Source organism: Microcaecilia unicolor, chromosome 3 (assembly GCF_901765095.1).
Source record: "Microcaecilia unicolor chromosome 3, aMicUni1.1, whole genome shotgun sequence".
Taxonomy (NCBI): Eukaryota; Metazoa; Chordata; class Amphibia; order Gymnophiona; family Siphonopidae; genus Microcaecilia; species Microcaecilia unicolor.
The window spans coordinates 525,670,502-525,692,300 of record NC_044033.1 but is presented as its reverse complement, the minus strand read 5'-3'; the positions used below and the strand labels follow the sequence as shown (position 1 = coordinate 525,692,300).

General features: G+C 41.6%; 1 protein-coding gene across 1 annotated transcript in view; it reads right to left on the bottom strand.

Moving 5' to 3' along the window:
• LOC115464834 (nuclear receptor subfamily 2 group E member 1-like) overlaps positions 1-21,799 on the bottom strand; it is a gene marked incomplete at its 3' end in the record, with an annotated part of 108,506 nt that overhangs the window by 68,957 nt on the left and 17,750 nt on the right. Inside the window, 1 exon segment of the mRNA XM_030195193.1 lies at positions 5,510-5,745. Within this exon segment, the coding sequence (XP_030051053.1) occupies positions 5,510-5,745 (236 nt within the window).

Here is a 21,799-nt window from a genome sequence, read left to right as displayed (position 1 = left end):
CGAGCAAAAGGATTAAATATATGCTTAGACCAAGACAGAACAGCTGAAAATATGGCTGAATGGGACAATGCAAACTATTATGTGAAGTGCATGCTTTTGGAAGCTCTCTCAGAGAAACAAGCCATATTAGTGGAGGGAAAAGATACACCAAAGGACATTTTATATAAACTGAGAACTATGTATGCAACTACATATGCAAAGCAGCAACCAATTTGGTTGGCAGAGTTGAATGAAACCAAATTAAGGGATAAAAGTAAATGTAATGATCACATTATGCATCTTATGTCTTCATTTCAAAAGTTAGAACTTTCTGGAATTCCCATGTGTGATGCATTGAAAAGAGCATTTCTTTTTACCTCACTATCAAAGAAGTTTGATGTTTTTAGGTCTGTAAATGAGGCCATTGAAGGGCAATCTTTTGAACAGACAACATCAAAACTAAGGCAGGAATGCATAATAAATGATTCTGAGGAGATGTGTTCTCAAAGTCAGTCAGAGAGAAATGAAACAAATTTCTTGGCAAAGAACAGAGGAAGGCGGAGCTATGGGAAAACTCCACCCAAGGGCAAGCTGATTTGCTACTCATGTGGAAAGGAGGGACATGTATCTAAATGGTGTAAGGAAACACAAAACACTCCCTCTAGCTCACCTAAGCCAATGGAAGAAAAGAATTTTCAAACCAGGAAATGTATGAAGGACAAAGATAAACACAAAGGCTTTCTAATGGCAGAAAAATCTTTGACTATGGTAAATAATAATTCAAATGAAAGTACTTGGATTTTGGATTCGGGGAGCACATGCCATTTAACCAATTGTAAGGATTTCTTTCAGGAAATGTGTCCAGAGGAAGGTATTCTTAAAACTGCAAATGCAGGGACTGCTCAGATCCAAGCAAAAGGTATTGGATTCTTAAAATGCAAAGTGTCTAATGAAGTTAAAGAAATTCCTGTAAGTGATGTCTTGTATATTCCCCAAGCAGTTTGCAATATGCTTAGTGTATCTACATTAGATAAGAAGGGATTTGCGATTCATTTTGAAAACAGTAAGTGCACAATCTCTAAAAATGATGAAGTGTATGCTGAAGCTTTTATGCATAATGATGTTTATAAGCTGAACATTTCAGGTGAAGCCTCACATCTGGCGCAAGTAAGGAAGAATGATGGTAAATGTAGTCTGGAAATCTGGCACCGCCGCCTGGGACATCGTGATTCTAAGGTGATCCAGGATCTTTACAGTAAGCAACTAGCCACTGGCATTCAGATAAGTGCAGATGCTGGTAAATGGAGAAATGCATAGACTGTGTTACTCAAAAAGGTGTGAGACCCTCATTTCCTGCATACACAGGAAATAGGAGTAATAAAGTACTGGACTTAATACACAGTGACTTATGTGGACCGTTTAATATCCCATCATTGGGAAATAACAGATTTGTGCTAATATTCTTGGATGATTTCTCTAGATATTGTGTGGCCTATTTGCTGAAAGAGAAAAGTCAAGTCACAGACATGCTGAAGAAATACGTAGCCATGGTGAGCAATAAATTTGAAAGAAAACCAAAGGTTCTTCAGACCGACAATGGTGGTGAGTTCACTTCACAAAGCATGCGCACATTTCTAGAACAAGAAGGCATTCAGCATATCACAACAGTAGCTTATACACCAGAGCAAAATTCTGTTGCAGAGAGAAAATTTAGGTCACTTGTGGAAATGACCAGATGTATGCTGTCAGATAGCAATCTCCCTAAAAGACTATGGGGGGAAGCCATTCTCACAGCAGTGTACCTACAAAACAGAATGCCAACTAAAGGCGCTGAGCGCACACCACATGAGACATGGCATGGTAGGAAGCCAAACCTGTCACACATAAGAACATTTGGAAGTACAGCATATGCTCATGTACCAAAGCAAAGAAGGCATAAGCTGGATTCCACAACAGAAAGGGGCATTTTAGTTGGCTATACTCCAGGTCACAAAGGATATAGAATTTTGAATCTGAAAACTGGCATTGTTGGCATAAGACATGTTACATATTTTGATGAAAACAAAAGGGTTGATAAAGGCTGGATTATCCCAGATGAGCCTTATCATCCAGAATATGAAACTAGAACCATAATAGACATGCCAGTGTATATAAATGCCATACCAAGGCAGATGTCTGAAAGCAACTCATCTGTATCTAACGAGGAACAGGCAGAGGAAGCAGACACAGAAAGGATCATTGAAGAAGACAGTACAGTTGGAGAAGGGGAATCAATTGGAGAAGAACTCTCAGATTTAGAGGATGCGGAAAGGTCAGACCAACCTGTTGTCAGACGCTCATCCAGGGAAAACAAAGGTGTTCCACCCCCAAGACTGTCTTACCTAACAAAGTCAGCAGAAGCTCAAGAGCCCTTAACATGGGATGAGATTGAGAAAATGCCAGCAGAAGAAGCTGCTGAATGGCATAAAGCTGCACAAGAAGAAATTGATGCATTGGATAAAAATAATACTTGGATTCTTACAAAATTACCTCCTGGCAAGAAAGCTATAGGATGCAAATGGGTATTCAAGTTAAAAAGGAATGCACAAGGAAAAGTGGAAAGGTATAAAGCCAGATTAGTGGCAAAGGGATATCTTCAAAAATATGGAGAAGATTTTGATGAAGTGTTTGCACCTGTAGTGAAACACACGACAATTAGAACACTTCTGAGCATTGCAGTCTCAAAAGGCATGCAAGTCAACCACATTGATGTGAAAACAGCATTTCTTCACGGAGATATAACTGAAGACTTGTACATGGAACAGCCAACAGGTTTCATAAATACAAAACAAAGACAGCTAGTGTGTAAATTAAACAAAGGTCTTTATGGATTAAAGCAAAGTGCAAAATGTTGGAATGATAAATTGCATGAAATATTGACAAATTTAGGATTTAAGCAAGGTGAAGCAGATAAATGTTTGTACACTAGGTGCAGAAATGGACAATATGCATACATTTTAGCTTTTGTTGATGATCTGCTCATTGCAAGCAAAAGTGAGCAAGAGTACAAGGACATTGTAAAGTGTTTAAACCTCAATGTTGAGATAAAAGAACTGGGTAATGTGTCATACTATCTTGGTATAGAAATTGAGAAACAAAATGATGGTTCTTATCTTCTAAGCCAGAAGCAGAAAATAAATGAGCTTATTGAAAGTTTAGGTATGCAAGATGCCCAAGTTGTAAGCACTCCCATGATCACTGATTTTCTGAAGGATGAAACAGTAAGAGAACCTTTACCAGATAACATCCAATATAGATCAGCCATAGGTAAGCTTTTATATCTAGCTACCACATACAGGGCTGATATAGCAAATGCAGTAGGAATTTTGAGCAGAAGGGTCAGCTCACCTACCAAATCAGATTGGACTGCAGTTAAAAGGATGGTAAGGTATTTAAAGGGTACCATTGATTGTAAATTAAAGATTTCAGCCAATAGTAATCCAAAACTAATATGTTACTGTGATTCAGATTGGGCAGGGGATCATTCTGATTATAAATCCACAAGTGGATATGTGTTTATGTATGGAAATGTACACATTTCATGGGCCAGTCATAAACAAAGTATTGTGAGTTTGTCTTCTACAGAAGCTGAATATGTGGCCGTATCGGAAGCGTGCAGAGAACTGATGTGGATTGAAAAACTTTTGCTGGATTTTGGAATAGCTGAACAGAGACCAATCCAGATAATGGAAGATAATCAGAGCTGCATCCGACTGTCACAGAATGACAAGGTTCAGTCACGCACCAAACACATCGCAACGAAATACCACAACGTGCGAGAGTTGGCAAAAGAAGGGGTCATCAGTCTACACTATTGTCACACCAGTGAGATGACAGCTGACATCATGACCAAACCGTTACCCAGAGAACGTTTTGTGAATCTGCGTATAAAGCTTGGACTTTGTATGAATAAATAATTGCATGACAGTTATGCATGAGAAGGGGTTTGTTGGAATGTAATTGTATTTTACATGCATTGCCTGTCACCTATTATTTCTCTGTGATTACTCTGTGACCTCTGATGTGAATTACTTAGAGAGGTCACACAGCTATGTAACTTCCTGTGGGGATTAGATGCAGCACATGCAGCACATGGAGCACATGGAGCTCATGATCTCTCCTAACCTGAGAGGATCTATGGTGGTGTGAGCATCCATTACCATCTAAGCACATGGAAGGAGCTGATAATACAAATGTATAGTAATATGTATATATAAGCCTGTCTGATTATAATCTAACTACAAACTGTGAGTAAACAGATGTTTTGTTACTTCAACTTTAAAGTGACTCAGCAGTGAATTATTCAGGGGTGAATGAGAGAGAGATGAAGAAAGAAATTAACATTTCTAAAGCTGAAGCTGTGTGTACTAAAATCTGCTAATTATTTACTACAAATAATCCAACAAAATCCACTGCTTATTTCTAGGATAAGTAGCATAAAACATATTGTACTGTTTTGAGATCTCGCCAGGTACTTGTAACCTGGATTGACCACTGTTGGAAACAGGATACTGGGCTTGATGGACCTTCGGTCTGACCCAGTACGGCAATACTTATATTCTTATTAGCGCTTTTTTTGTGCCGGTACGCACTGGTACAGCGTACCGGCACCTTTTTTCCTCCCAGCATCCACCCTGTATAAGAGGCTTGGACAGGCTTACCGTGACCTTCTTCCCCTGCTGCCCCCACAAGCGCAGGGCTCCTTCCCTCCTGACTCAGCTCCCCGACCCTCTTTTTGAGGACATGTCCGGGCAACTGGGTGGGTTTTGCCAATCTGCCTGTTTGTCCGGATTTCTGGACAAATGGGCAGGCTGGTGGGTGGGTCAGATTGCTAGCCTCCCCTCCCCTTACTTACTACTGCCCTGGTGGTCTAGTGACCTCTTCCACCTTCGGGGCAGGAAAGAGCCCCCTCTTTCCTGCCAGGAGCGCTACCCTGCATGCATCCTTTCTGTTCCTGATCTCGGCGCCAATTCAAAATGGTCGCCGAGAGTTGAAGTGACCTCATGAGACTTGAACTCTCGGCGGCCATTTTGAATCGGCACCATGATCAGCAACAGGAAGGATGCATGCAGGGCAGCGCTCCTGGCAGGAAAGAGGGGGCTCTTTCCTGCCCCAAAGAGGTCACTAGACCACCAGGGCAGTAGTAAGGTAAGGGGAGGGGGTGACGGGGTGTGTGACAGGTGGGGTGGGAGGGGAAAATGCGACAGGGGGCGGAGTGAGGACATGAAAGCGGGGGGGGGGGGGCATGTGTCCTCCTTTTGAGGGACAAAGTATGGTAACCCTACACCTACATGATCTTCAGACATGGCCGACCTGTTATAAATTAACTTTTCTTTTCTCGCTCAGAATGGTACCAGTTATGACTTTGCACATCCCCATTGCAGATGTCATCCGTCACAAGCCTGGTCTTTGTGACATCACACACAACCGGCCCTGTCCGATGAACTCTGGAAACTCTGGGCATTTAATCTGGGTTCTGCTATGCACTGACCTTTGGGGTGGGTTGTGCCAGGCCCACCAGTGCCTGCCTCTCGGGGGTGCTGGAGACGGCCGCCAGCTCCAGGTTATGGGGTTCCAGCTGAGTCACCGCAGTGAAGAAGGCAGGAGCTGGTAAAGCTGCCGATGAGAAGTGAGGAGTGGATCCGTTCACGTCCTTGTGCCCTCTGAAGTACAAAGCCACCTGTTTCCTGATCGTTGATGTCCTGGGTCCCCTCTCATGCTGAACAGCTGTAGAAAGAATGAAAGAAAAGCGTCTCAGAAAATCCATTCCGAACACTAAGCTACTGGATCTCGGTGTCTCCGTGCAGCAGGACTGGTAAAGTCCCAAGATAACGATGTAGGCCCCTGCCTGGGTCACGAGCAGTGTAACAGAAGTATTACTCAGAGCCCTGAGTAAAGCACCAGCGATTTGTGGTGAGAATAGCTGACTGATTTAAAGCTAGCGAAGGCCCTAAGCAAGTCTAGTAAAAAGAAAACAAGCTTCAGAATCAGCAGTGTAAGAGTGAGAGGACGAGGGCAGTTCGTGGGAGGGACAGGTATTCACAACATGGTGGGAAATAGGTAAAAGTCATATCATCTGGATCCTGTACATTCCACCTTAATTTAAAAAAAAATTATTTTAATTACACTGGTTTTACCATTCTCCTCTGCAAACCTTTACAATTTGTCCTTGAACCACAATTACATACAGGTTAGCTTATAACTTGGTGTTTTGATAATAGTTAGGATTTACAGCTCCTTTTAAACAGAAATTCACACTGTAATTCATATTTCATTCTGTTTGATTTTGAAACCCTCCCTTTTTTTATTCTGCTTTTACCTGATACTCCTTGTTTGCTAGAAGTTTTTATTATACTAGATATGTATATAAGTTTTTTTTTAAATATTTTTTTATGTATACACACCTTTTTATGTATATGAATTTATTAGTTGTGATTATACTTTTTAGATTCCTGAGGCAGGTACTATTGCCAAAACACAGTGCCATGTTGAGTCAACTTTAATAAAGGACCCCTTGACCATCTTTAAATCTAGACTGAAAGCCCACCTCTTTGACATTGCTTTTGACTCGTAACCACTTGTATCCACTCGCCTCCACCTACCCTCCTCTCCTCCTTCCTCTACACATTAATTGATTTGTTTGCTTTATTTTTGTCTATTAGATTGTCACTTAGTCACCTCTCCCCTCTCCAGTCGGTTCAAAACTCTGCTGCCCGTCTCGTCTTCCGCCAGGGTCGCTTTACTCATACTACCCCTCTCCTCAAGACCCTTCACTGGCTCCCTATCCGTTTTCGCATCCTGTTCAAACTTCTTCTACTAACCTATAAATGTATTCACTCTGCTGCTCCCCAGTATCTCTCCACACTCGTCCTTCCCTACACCCCTTCCGGTGCACTCCACTCCATGGATAAATCCTTCTTATCTGTTCCCTTCTCCACTACTGTCAACTCCAGACTTCGCGCCTTCTGTCTCGCTGCACCCTACGCCTGGAATAAACTTCCTGAGCCCCTACGTCTTGCCCCATCCTTGGCCACCTTTAAATCTAGACTGAAAGTCCACCTCTTTAACATTGCTTTTGACTCGTAACCACTTGTAACCACTCGCCTCCACCTACCCTCCTCTCCTCCTTCCTGTACACATTAATTGATTTGATTACTTTATTTTTTGTCTATTAGATTGTAAGCTCTTTGAGCAGGGACTGTCTTTCTTCTATGTTTGTGCAGCGCTGCGTATGCTTTGTAGCGCTATAGAAATGCTAAATAGTAGTAGTTGTCAACAAAGCAAAATCACTATTGTACAGAAATTTCACTATGAAAAAAAAAACGAAAAAGAAATATCGTAGATTAGAGTAACATAGGGCTGGGCAACCTCTGTTCTCGGTCGCAACCCAGTCAGGTCTTCAGGATTTCCCCAATGAATATGTTTAAGATTTGCTTACATAGGATGGAATGCCAATAGATCTCTTACATAGTCATTAGGGAAAATGAATGGGTTGCAGTCCTGAGGATCGAGGTTGCCACCCCCTGGCATAACATCATTAGGGTCAATAGTCCAGAAAATACAGGGGGCGAGATTGTCGAGCAGGAGATGCTGCACCAGAGGGAACTAGAAATAACGAATCTCGAATTAGCTTTTAGATGTGCGTTCGGGTTCCTACTAACTTAAACCAGCTTGCAATCTAACTCGGAGCATCCTGGAAAACTGATTGATTTGATTATTTATATATCACCTTTTTGTGGTACAGGCAGCTCCTGACATAAGGTTTGTGCATTCCCCTGTTTACTTCTTCAACACTACCTACATTTATTTTTGCTCTTCTCCGCCCACTTACGGCGTAGAGGATTACCTCCAATCTGCTTTTACCAGTTTGTATATATGGTTTGAGATGCTTTTCTTTCTGTTATAGTAAAGGGAACTTTAAAACAATACAGGACCGTAAGACCTTTGAAGTCAGAATGATTAAATATTTTGACACCCACCAGACAGGACTTAACAAAGATCTGGGTTTTGCAGCCCATTATAAACCATAAAATTGTACTGCTTTGTCACCCTCTTATCTCCATGCATATCTCCCTGTCCCTCATCCACCTGATTGTCTCTCACCTACCCACCCCCATCCTGTTAGACTGTCACTGAAATGCTTTGATGTTTCACTTATATATACTGTCATCTACCAACATTTGCTTATTTCCGATCTGATGAAGAAGGGAAACCTTCGAAAGCTAATGAAGAAATATATTAAGTTATGTCCAATAAAAAAGGTATCATCTTATTTTCTTTTCCATGTTTTATTTTGTTTGATTTCTATAGATTCTACATGGAATGTTGCTATTCCACTAGCAACATTCCATGTAGAAGTCGGCCTTGCGGATCACCAATATGGCCGCGCAGGCTTCTGCTTCTGTGAGTCTGACGTCCTGCACATACGTGCAGGACGTCAGACTCACAGAAACAGAAGCCTGCGCAGCCTTCTACATGGAATGTTGCTAGTGGAATAGCAACATTCCATGTAGAATCTCCAATAGTAGCAACATTCCATGTAGAATCTCAAAGAGTAGCAACATTCCATGTAGAATCTCCAATGGTATCTATTTTACTGTCATAGTAATGCTTGAATGTTTTCACTTATATACACTGTCAGCTAGCACATTTGCTTATTTCTGATCTGAGGAAGAAGGGCAACCTTCGAAAGCTAATCAAGAAATGTATTAAGTTATGTCCAATAAAAAAGGTATCATCTTATTTTCTTTTCCATGTTTTATTTTGTTTTATTTCTATTGATTACCTTTAAAGTGGACTCACACGGCTACCACACCTCTCTACTGTTATATTATGAAAATCTTTGCAATAAAAAAAATTTTTGAACTAAAAAAAACCCCAAACCATATTGCATTCAGGAATTTCCTCTGTCCCTAGTAGGCTGACTACTACTACTACTAATCATTTCTATAGCGCTACAAGGCATACGCAGCGCTGTACACCATACACAAAAAAGACAGTTCCTGCTCAAAGATCTGAGGGTCCTGTTTCCTAAGCCACGCCGTAGGCTCGCTAGTGTTTTTAGCATGCGCTAATGCTAGAAACTCCTATACATTTTAGCGTGCCTTAGTAAACAGGGACCTAAGTTTTGTTATACCTGGGGCAACAAAGGGTTAAGTGACTTTCCCAGGGTCACAAGCTCCTGCGACTTTTAAAGTTGCAAACGTAGAATCCAGGGCAGAAGAAGAGGAAGCCAGATTCTCCGGATCCTATCTCTTTCTTTTTTTTTTAAACTTTAAAAGCCCCTGGAGCTGTGACCTGGTGGATCTGGCGCAATTCCAACAACCAAGGATAGGTTGAGCGCAGAGAAGTAAAGCAAGCCGGATCCTTGAACCTTACACTTTCAATTTTAAAAGCCTCTGGAGCTGTGCCAGATTATTTACATCATTTGTCATACTGACATAGCTGTTTACATAATTCCAAAAAGTTATCATTACAGTCAAGAGAGATAATGCATCACAAATTAGCCATATAGGGAAGGAGAGAAAGTAAAGACAGTGAACAGCAGGAATACTCATAAGGGAGGGAATTAAAATGGGTTGGCCGACTTATAAGCTAATTATGTCTAAGAGGGTAACTCGAGAGCAAAGAGCCAAAAAGACTGACATCCATAGTAACATCCAGTCTGCCCAACAAGATAAACTCATTTTACATGGTATTTGATACTTTGTACCCGAGTTTGATTTGTCCTTGTCATGCTCAGGGCACGGACCATAGAAGTCTGCTCAGCACTCTTCTTGTACTAAAAGTTCTGAAGATTCTGGAATCCTAAAGAGTTACAAGATTCCGGAATCCCAATTAGTAGCAACATTCCATGTAGAACCCCAAAGAGTAACATAGTAAATGACAGCAGATAAAGACCTGTACGGTCCATCCAGTCTGCCCAACAAGATAAACTCATTTTACATGGTATGTGATACTTTATATGTATACCCAAGTTTGATTTGTCCTTGCCATTCTCACAGCACAGACCATAGAAGTCTGCCCAGCACTGTTCTTGTACTAAGTTCTGAAGCTAACGTCGAAGCCCCTTAAAATTTACACTCAAGCCCATCCATATCTATTCAGTCACAATCAAGGCGTAGACAGTAGAAATCTGCCCAGCACCAGTTTTGTTTCCTAATTACTGGCGTCGCCACCTAATCTCCGCTAAGATTCCACAGATTCATTCCTTCAAAACAGGATTCCTTTGGGTTTATCCCATGACAGGAAGTGAGGAGTGGATGCGTTCATGTCTTTGTGTCCCCTTCCAATGTCATACCCTGAATCCCAAACATCTGGCCCCCTAGGTCCAGCACCATTTCTGCTAGCAGCAGCCTTCCACATTAACCCAGGCATTGTAACTTTATTTAACAATCATATCACATCTTGCATTATATTTCTACATTCGGGGGGGGGGGGGTGATTTGTAATCTAGACGCAGGGTAAAATGTACCCGCTGAAAGTCTCTCCCCTGACCTAAACCTGCTTCTTTCCCTGTTGGGATGTGTAAAAACCTTTGAAAATATATATATTTTTTACCCATGTGACATTCCATCTGTGGTTTGCCTAAGCCCCAAAGTGGATTACAGCCATATTATAGAACAATAAACCCTGCTCTGTAATTTTATATTCTGCTTTAACCACAAAGCTCAAAGCGGATTACAATATTAATATCCACTAGTACAATCATTTAAACCAACACAAAACATAATAAAATCATCGGCCATAACCCACATCTCAAATCCCCTCTATTCAAAATCTTCTTAAATCATTTAATAACATCTCTAATAAATCAGAATGTTTTCAAAGCCTTTCTAAAAATGTTGTGAGGTTTAACTCCTTAATTCATGTAAATACATTCTCAAAAAACAGGCTTTAGGCAGTTTTCTCATAGCGACCAGGACCCCAGTCATGGTTTGGCCTTATAGGTTCTACAAACTACATAGTACGAGTTCTGCTCAGCCTGCCAGATAGACCCAGCTAAGGTTGACCTGCTAGCAGACCCGGCTGACCAATAATTTGTAGCCTGCTTGTCCAAACCAACCACTGCCAAGTTGTAGGCTACTGATACCAATCCAGCTGCCCCATGGCCTGCAGTGTCGTTAGACTGAGCTTCAAGTGTGTCATAGTAGAGCATGGCAGTCGAAAAGACCAATCCGTCCAGTCTACCCAGTTAATTCTTGTCCGCACTGTTAAGGATATATCCCAGTTGCCACTGTTAGGATATCTCTCCTTATCCAGGACAGTTTTAGGTTTATATTTATTCATTTATATTCCACCTATAACTAAGTGTAGTACAGAGCAGTACGAATTAACACAAATCAATAAAACATCAAATGTTGTTGTTGTTACATTTGTACCCTGCGCTTTCCCACTCATGGCAGGCTCAATGCGGCTTACATGGGGCAATGGAGGGTTAAGTGACTTGCCCAGAGTCACAAGGAGCTGCCTGTGCCTGAAGTGGGAATCGAACTCAGTTCCTCAGGCCCAAAGTCCACCACCCTAACCACTAGGCCACTCCTCCACTGTTGCTACTAATTGAGATTCTACATGGAATGTTGCTATTCCACTAGCAACATTCCATGTAGAATGTCCAATAGTAGCAACATTCCATGTAGAATCTCCAATAGTAGCAACATTCCATGTAGAATCTCCAATAGTATCTATTTCATTTTTGTTACATTTGTACCCCGCGCTTTCCCACTCATGGCAGGCTCAATGCGGCTTACATGGGGCAATGGAGGGTTAAGTGACTTGCCCAGAGTCACAAGGAGCTGCCTGTGCCTGAAGTGGGAATCAAACTCAGTTCCTCAGGACCAGAGTCCACCACCCTAACCACTAGGCCACTCCTCCACGTAAAATTAAAAATATACCCACCATTTTCCTGTGCATAATTTCCAGAATCCCATCTAAATAAATCTTCCCCATTATATGCCATATTGGGAAGAGGACCACACAAGATTACCAGCATATTATGTGCCCAGCATGCCTTCCTTCTTGTGTCTAGTCTGTTTATTTTCTCAGAATCTGCCTTTGCTAATCCAGCAGCGGAAGCAGTGGCCCGTCTCATCTCTCTGGGCAAAGTTACATATGCCCTCCAAATATCTAGCTTTCCCAACTTTGAATCTGCTCATGACAGGCTTACACCATCAGGCAGTATGGACTCTTGTAATTAGAAAGGAACCCAGTATGTAGTAGATATAATAAGATAGTTTATTACAATCTTACCAATGGTAATACAGGTAGGTTAAGCATTCACATAATTGAACCGCATATCATGGCACTTCCTCTCTCTCTAGCCTTCTGGAGTCTCCCTTCTCTGTTCGTCTTCTCCTCTCATCTCCTTCTTCTTCTTGTCTCGTCTCGTCTCGTCTGAACTAATACTCCTCAAACTGCTGCTTATATACAATTTTGGCCCTATTCATTTCAATGGACCCCAGCTGTCTCAACAGGGCTCCTAGTCCTTATCAGTTGATCAGCATGACTTCACATATTCCCAAACCTTCCTGTAGCCCCCCCTTTGGATGTTCTTACCAGGGGTGCAGCTGACCCAGCACTATCTCTATGTAACCATAGCAACTCTTGCTTATGACGTCTTGCAGGTGCCAATCTCAGGATTGTTTATAGAGTAGATTGCCCCCAGCCTTGCCAGTTCAGCACTTGCCACAGTGAAATGTAATTGTGTCAAAGGTGACCTCTGATTTTTACAAGCTAGCTCTCTTTTGTATCAGAGATTATTCTGATTTTAAGAAGCCTAGCTCTTATTATGAGCCATTTGCTTGTAGAGGCCTAGCTCTTTAGCCTGAGCCATTGACCTGTATTTTACTGAGAGCAAGGGCGGCCATATATATACATTTCCCCTCTTGCCAGGCCCCTCAGAGGGGGCTGGCACACATGACTACTAGTGGGTGTGGCCGTCCTTTCCAGAGGGCTCTTAGAGTTCTGTGGGGGGGAATGTATAGGATTGAGGTGACATGGGTGCTCTGGCACAATAAGGAACAAGGCCATAGCAAGAGTCAGTATGTGGATACATAATTATATGCTGGATGAAATGCAGCATTAGGTTTCCCCTTTTATCATAACCAACCCAAGGGGCCCAACTTTCTTACACCCACCCCTCTAGGGCGGAGCTAGACTTGGAAACATGTGAAGTCAATTAAGTCTAGGTACCATACAATGGAATCAATAAGGTCAAGTGCATATGATTGTGATTGATTAATATATCATGATTACAAAGCTGATGTTGGAAGGCGGGGGAAAGAAAACTTTCAATCAAAGTTTATCATTAGTCAAACTTTGAATGTGTAAATATAGCTAAAACTGGTGTTAATAGGGAACAAATATTTCATTTTAGCATTGAAAAAGGATTAATATTGGCCAAATAATGAATAACTACTGCAAATTCAGGAGCATTACAAGTATTGCAAAGGCTAAGCTATGGATGTTATAGGCCTACATTATATATGAAGGGCCTGCTGCTTAACCTGCAGTAGTCTTATAATTATGGGCAGGATAATAGTTTTGTCATTATCTTACTGCTAGGTCTAATGGATCTAGATCATATATGAAGGCACTGTTGAGTTATAGTGTTTTTGGAACATACATAGGAACATAATCTTCTTGTTCCTTTATACAGAATATGAAGCAAATATGTGTTAAAGAAATGAATTGATCTGCTTCACTTTCACTTGATGAGTAAGAAATTATCAACAGTAGAAAACAGTCTACTTAGTTACTATTTGAGGTATAGTGATGAAAGGTACAACAATTTAAAAATAGAGAGAAAACAATCTAAACCTGTCCATACAAATTAGCAAAATATAACAAACTAGAAAGAAATATGTGATAGTTAAATTAAACAGCATAAGCAGAATAAATATCTTCCTTAATAAAAGAGGTGTAGTTGCGTTACGGGCAATAAGAGTAAAAATGAGTAAAATAAATAGCAGTGGTCCTACATTTATGGTGGAAATGTAGTTTGGCTTAAAACAAACCTCTGAACATAGGAAATAATGCACCAGACAACAGTATCAACACCTGATTTAGTAGCTAATTTGGTCTGCTAAGGCAAAAAGGTCTTATAATGCCTTTATAATGGAACCTATCAGTGTCAGTATTACTGGGAATATAAGTATAACAATGATTTCTGGCTTTAAATTAATTAAGTACCCCTCTTGATAGTGACAATAGAGGATGAAAAACCAAGGATGCCACCCACTTTAATCAATGCTATAAGTGGCATACCAAAAATATACAGGTTCTCTGATAGAGGGTCTGATTGTTGGATGTGTAATCTGTTAATTTTAATTTGTCCACATCCCTGGAACATTTCAAAGTTATCAAACATGGACCTATTAGATCTGGTAGTCCATGTATCAAATATAGGGTAACAGAAAATATTTAATCTAGTTAAAGGGTCTCAGTTAGGATCATCATCCATTCCAGGATCCCAATTTAGGGAGTGAGTGGGACAGGTACCGTTCAGAGGCTCATTAGAGTGAGCAATAATCAAAAACAGCGAAGATGATGCAAAGAAAACAAATGAAAAAAACGCCCAAAAAGAAAAACAAAATACATACAAGAAAGAAAAATTTGTAAAAAACAAAAATATAAACAAAATGTAGAAGTCAAAAAAAGAAAATCAAAAAAAGACGACACAAGCAAAATGAAAAAAACTAAATAAATTTATTAGGGTGATATGACTCATTAGAGTGAGCACCAGCCATTTAATAGCTAGGCAGTGTAATAAACTGAAGAACAACCAATAGCAGTGTTGCTCGTTGCCTATGGGGGCTGTTCTGATTGGAGGGAACATACTGATAAGAGATGGAGGAAAAAAGAGAGGAGGGATGGTCTGCATCATTGAGGGAACAAAGGGGGAGAAGGAGAAGAAAGCGGGAGGTTCTGGGATCAGGGGCAGCTTCAGAGGGGGAACAACCCTTCCCCTCCCCCACAAAGCCTGACTGGACCATTTTTCACATATTTATTTTCAGGGCCAGCCCTAGGGTTTCTAGCGCCCTCCTGCAGTCTATTAGTCGGCGCCCCTACCCATCCAGGGGCGGGATCACTATGGCTCTGCCCCCACAGTAGACACACCCCTTTTACCAGCTATGGCATCATTGAAAATATTACACCAGTATAGAAGAAAAATAACTTAGCACACAGACCAGGAATTAGGAGAACAGACAGTCTTGCCAACTCTGAAAAACAATGTGTTATCAAAATTTCAGAATCTAACAAACAGATCCCTGTTCAGACACTTGGCCTTGCAGTCACACATGTAGAACAGAGATAGCCCCTCTTCAAATTCTTCAAAAATTAACCTGAAATCCTAAGAAGTTAGACTCTGCATGCAGCACAATAGCCTTCCCATCCAGCACAGCTTAGGATCTAGCTAGGGCAGACTTGTAAGCTCCTTGAGCAGGGACTGTCCTTCCATGTTAAATTGTACAGCGCTGCGTAACCCTAGTAGCGCTTTAGAAATGTTAAGTAGTAGTAGTAGTAGTTAATCAGCATAAACTAACATATTCTACAATCTGAGTTGGACAGACTAACAGGAGTTACTGAAGTGGGAATGAGAGATAGGAGATTGGTGATGGTTAGGATTTGAAAGCAGCCATCTAGCCCTCCTGTCCTGTGAGTTGCTGTGTTGGGGGGGGGGGGGGGTGGAAAAGGGTGGGTCAGGTGCAGCACTAAACAGCAGTCTCTGACAAAACAGGGGTCCAGGCTCTGCTGTGCTGTCTCTGAGCCCTCTCTGGGCTGGATTCCAGCTCCCGGTTTCACTCTCAATCCCAATGTGTTGAAGGGGTGGCTGCAGAGAATACTATGCTGCTGCTGCTCAGCCAGGCATAGTGAGTGCCTGTGCTGGAGCCTCCTCAGGCTCTCCTTCTTGCCCTGAAGCCGCTTGTCACTGGGGGGGGGGGGGGGCAGGGGGCAGAGGGCAGAGGTTAGCTGAGCTCCCACAAGTTATTTCAGAACCAGATTCAGTTGGAGCAGTGACATCCCCTGACAAACACAAGGAGGATATTTCTCTGCTTGGGAGGGGGGAGGGGACGGGACGCTTTGGAGCCAGACTAAGATGAGCTGCAGAGATTAGATACTGAAAAACAAAAGCCTCAGCAGAGCTTGCAAAGCGGCGCCCTTGAAGGAAGGCGCCCCCCTGCAGTGCTTACCCTGCTTACCGGGTTGGACCGGCCCTGTTTATTTTATTGAGCTTTTGGACTTGGGTATTTTTCACAGGCTGAACTAAAAGAAAGTTCTGGAATGAGAAGGCATAGGATGGAGGTAATCTGAGGAAATATATCTTTATGGAAAGAGGGGTGGATTAGAGACCTGCATGGGAATGAGAATTGTGGGAATCTCATGGAACTGCGGGTATAGAAGAAGTTGCCACAGGACAGAAGAAGTTGCTGTGGGATTCCCATGAGAGTGAAGTCAAAATCTCTGGTGATTCCAGATTGAGGTTTGGAATGTACTGAGAGAGGCAATTGGAGCACCAAAATGAGGCTTGGAATGTACAGAGAGAGGCAGTTAGAGTGTCAGAATGAGGCTTGGAATGCTCATAGAGGCAGCAGGAACACCTCATTGGTTGAATAATGAATACTATCCCAGTAATCTTGGGAGGCTGTTGGGATTGGGAGGAAGAGGGCTGTGAGCAAGTAAACAGCATTGACTCCTGCGGGTATGGGTGGAGATGGAGGAGATTAATTGTGGGATGGAATGGATCTTACCAGGTAAGGGTGGGTATGGGTTAGATTCCATTGGGGATGAGCAGAGATGGATGAAATTTCTGTCCCTGTGCAACTCTCTATGGTGGATGCATGGAATGGCCTTCCTGCTGAAGTAGTGGAGATGAGGAATACATCTGAATTCAGGAAAGCAAAAGAGAGGAAGGAATTGTAGATCTTAGTAACTGATATGAATGGACAGATTGAATAGGCAATATAGTCTTTATCTGCCATCATTTTCGATGTTTCATTGGAATAGCAACAGAAAAACACTGCCACTAAACAGGTTGTCTAAGTGGATGGGGAGGTTTTGTTTTGGGGGAACCTGCAGGGTTTGGTCCATTTTCTTTTCACTGAGAAGGTGGGAGGTCTGGTCTTGCTAATCTGAATAGTGAGAGGGAAGGCCAAGCTGCAGCTCGTAAAGTTGGTCAGGGAGAACAGGATTCCAGGACAGGGCAATTCAAAGTCTTGTCTCTTCTGTGTGAAGGCCCAAGCAACTCCTTTCCTATCACACTTGTAAGCAAAAAACATCCATTTTCAGGCATTCTAGTCCAGTATTTCATAGATTCAGAGAAAATAACACTTCACAGAAGATCTGATGTCGCACAAATGCAGGATGTTCCTCAGAAATGTTCAGGGCTACTACTATTACTAATCATTTCTATAGCGTTACCAGACATACGCAGCGCTGTACATATTATACACAGGAACTTTAAAGGAACTGGGATTAGCTGCTGAGAATGTGCAGATGTGAAGCTGTTTAACACAATCGCAGTCCTGTTTATTTACTATGATATAAACACCAATGTCCACAACTTCAAATCATTCCTGAAGGACTGTGAACTAAGTACGTTCTCTGAGGGTGCAACTCAAGAAAATGGCCATACGTTAGACTTCATGACTTCCTATCCTAATAGCTTGATCAGTTCATTCAAACGGAAGCCTAGTACCGCGGTCTGACCACTTCCAACTGGATTTCACCATTGATATCTGTATGTCAAGCGTAACCAAGCGTCTTCCAAATTCATCTCCACCACAGGTAAAATCAATGAGGTCACTTTCTGGTCTGAGCTAACAGATTCCCTCACTAACTCATCTCCTACACATGTATTTATTTATTTATTTATTCTATAACAACCTATTCCCAAGGACTATCGTATCTGGTGAATCAGACCTCCAATGCTGAAGTGTATTTATGTATCAAAATGACCTCAATACCTCCACCCCTGGTCTAACACCAACTGGTGAAACAGAACCTTTGTATAAAGGATACCAGGGATTCTGTGGGGTTATTTCTTATCATAGGTCATAATTTTAATTAAAGTTAAAATACTTAATTTATTACTTAATCAAAAAACTTATTTGTTTGCATTGGCTGACCTGAATCAGCACATACTCTTACATCTTGCATAAAAGTATCTTAATCACAATGTATACACGGAGTCTCGTTATCTCTATACCTAAAGTTTTTGTTATTCCTATCTATCCACCTTTTCCTTTGCAAACAAATAAGTTTTTTGATTAAGTAATAAATTAAGTAGTTTAACTTTAATTAAAATTATGACCTATGATAAGAAATAACCCCACAGAATCCCTGGTATCCTTTATACAAAGGTTCTGTTTCACCAGTTGGTGTTAGACCAGGGGTGGAGGTATTGAGGTCATTTTGATACATAAATACACTTCAGCATTGGAGGTCTGATTCACCAGATACGATAGTCCTTGGGAATAGGTTGTTATAGAATATAGTAAACCAAGGTACCCAACTATAGGAAAAATAGAGAGATAGATGTATTTATTTATTGCATTTTGTATCCCACATTTTCCCACCTTTTTGCGGGCTCAGTGTGGCTTACAATAAGATATGAATAATAGAAATACATTTGTTACAACTTGGTTATGGATTACATTATGCAGAGTTGTGTGAGACATTCGAATATCATTAGGAATATAACAATGGGACATCAACATAGAAACATTGGAAGGAGACAATGGGAAGCTAAAAGGGCAGTGTTAGACACAAAGACATATGGTGTACATAGTTCCGTGAATAAGTGTATGATTGACTGGATTACGGGATGAGGGATCAGAAGTGGATGTATGTTGCATTGATGCACATTGAGTATGGACTCTATGTGTTTTGGCTCTTTCCGTAAGTTTGTTCAAACAGGTGAGTCTTCAGTAAAATTATGTAAAATTATGTAATCTGTTAATGGCATATTTATTTGATGTTATTGATTTCTATTCTTGTTAATAAGATGTGTAAAATTTTCCTCTATTACCGAGACCATGGAAAGATTCCATACTGTATTGATTTAAGGCATGTTATTTTTAGTGCTATTAATAATTGTTAGTTTTGAAGAACATAGAGGGGCATAATCAAAAGAGACGCCCAAATTTTGCTGAGGACGTCCTCGCAAAACGTCCCGGTGGAGGGGCGGGAAAACCTGTATTATCGAAACAAGATGGACATCCATCTTTTGTTTCAATAATACGGTCGGGGACGCCCAAATCCTGAAATTTAGGTTGTCCTTAGAGATGGTCATCCCTAGACTTGATCTGCCCTTTGTGCTCTTTTTTTTGTTTCATCCCTAGACTTGGTCGTTTCTGATTTTTGGCGATAATGATAGGATTACTTTGGGTTTTCTTAATTTATTTTTTTTATTACGTTTGTACCCTGCGCTTTCCCACTCATGGCAGGCTCAATGCGGCTTACATGGGGCAATGGAGGGTTAAGTGACTTGCCCAGAGTTACAAGGAGCTGCCTGTGCCTGAAGTGGGAATCAAACTCATTTCCTCAGGACCAAAGTCCACCACCCTAACCACTAGGCCACTCCTCCACACTGAACCACTAGGCCACTCCTCCACAAATCACATTGAACCCTTGCTAGAGGGAAATTGCGATAAATAAACCTTACATTGACATTACAACTGCCTTAGTAAAAGGGTCCTTTGTGTAATAAAACAATAATAATCGACATGGTTTTTCTATGTGCTTACACACATTGAAGTATAACATACAAAAGATAGCACCTACTTCTAGGTAATATATTATTTTGGATTCAGGGGAGGGAGGCAGAGTTGTGATTTTCATGTCTATTTTATAAAATCTGAGTGGTCATGCATACTTGTCCACCACCTTCAGAGTAGGTGTAAATTTGGACACTGCTGGGGGTCTTTATAAAGGTACTTACAGAAGGTACCTATGTTGACTTTTTTTAAACAGGCACCTTTTGGACTTTTCACATAGACACCTTCTTATGAAGTTACCCCCAAAATATACTCAGGCTATTCATGTATAAGGCTGCTAATACACAGGAATAAATATTCATACTTACAATTCTCATCAAATAAACAATGAGGGGTATCATCAAAAAGGCCTACCCCAACGATCCTACATAAATCTCTTCACCCAAAACACAGCATGCCTAATGATCGTACTGGACAACACACAATCTTCATTCCTTCCGACCCTCCACATATACCTCATTCGATCAATATACAACTTTGTATTTGTTATCAACCGACTGGGCAAACGCCTTAACGGTACTATGTAAGCCACATTGAGCCTGCAAATAGGTGGGAAAATGTGGGATACAAATGCAACAAACAAATAAATAAATAAATAAAGCACTTAGACTTACAAAGTTACACAGTAACTTCACCCTGGTGAAGTAGGAAGTACTCCTGTAGCCAGGACCTGCCCACCAGGGGATGTACTATCCTCTCGCACCGAGGATATGTCTCCAAGTGCTGCCCGGGAGGGAAGGGTTAGGACAGCTGTTGTAGTTGGCAATTCGATCATTAGGCATATAGATATCTGGGTGGCTGGTGGACGTGAGGATTGCCTGGTGACTCGCCTGCCTGGTGCGAAGGTGGCGGACCTCATGCGACATCTAGATAGGATTTTAGATAGTGCTGGGGAGGAGCCGGCTGTCTTGGTACATGTGGTACCAATGACATAGGAAAATGTGGGAGAGAGGCTCTGGAAGGCAAATTTAGGCTCTTAGGTAGAAAGCTTAAATCCAGATCCTCCAGGGTAGCATTTTCTGAAATGCTACCCATTCCACGTGTAGGGCCCAAGAGACAGGCAGAGCTCTGGAGTCTCAATGCGTGGATGAGAAGATGGTGCAGGGAGGAGGATTTTGGATTTATTAGGAACTGGGCAACATTCTGGGGAAGGGGGAGCCTATTCCAAAAGGATGGGTTCCACCTTAACCAGGGTGGGACCAGGTTGCTGGCTTTGGCATTTAAAAAGGAGATAGAGCAGCTTTTAAACTAGAAATGGGGGGAAGGCCGACAGTCGCTCAAAAGTGCATGGTTCGGGATAAGGTATCTTGCAAAGATACCTCACAAACAGGGAAGATAGGGTTTCTGGATAGTGAGGTTGCACAACAGACCGTGGTAGGTCATGTGCCCTTAAATACAACTAAAGATCAGACAAAAGATGGCCAATCAATAGTGTCAAGTACTAAGCATCATGCAAATACGAACAACAAACGTACTCTGAAATGTCTATATTCAAATGCTAGGAGTCTAAGAAATAAGATGGGAGAGTTGGAATATATTGCACTAAATGAAAAATTGGATATAATAGGCATTACTGAGACCTGGTGGAAGGAGGATAACCAGTGGGACACTGTCATACCGGGGTACAAAGTATATCGTAGTGATAGGGTGGACCGGTCTGGTGGAGGGGTAGCATTGTATATTAACAAGAGCCTTGACTCAGATAGATTACAAATTCAGCAGGACACAAATCACACCTTTGAATCATTGTGGGTTGAAATTCCATGTATAAAAGGGAAAAGGACGGTGATAGGAGTGTACTACCATCCTCCTCGCCAGGATGAGCAGGTAGACGCAGAAATGATAAAAGAAATCAGAGACGCAAACAAAATGGGCAATTTGAGAATAATGGGTGACTTCAATTACCCAAATATAGACTGGGGTAAATGTAACATCGGGACACGCTACAGAGATACAATTCCTTGATGAAATCAAGGACAGCTTTATGGAGCAGCTGGTACAGG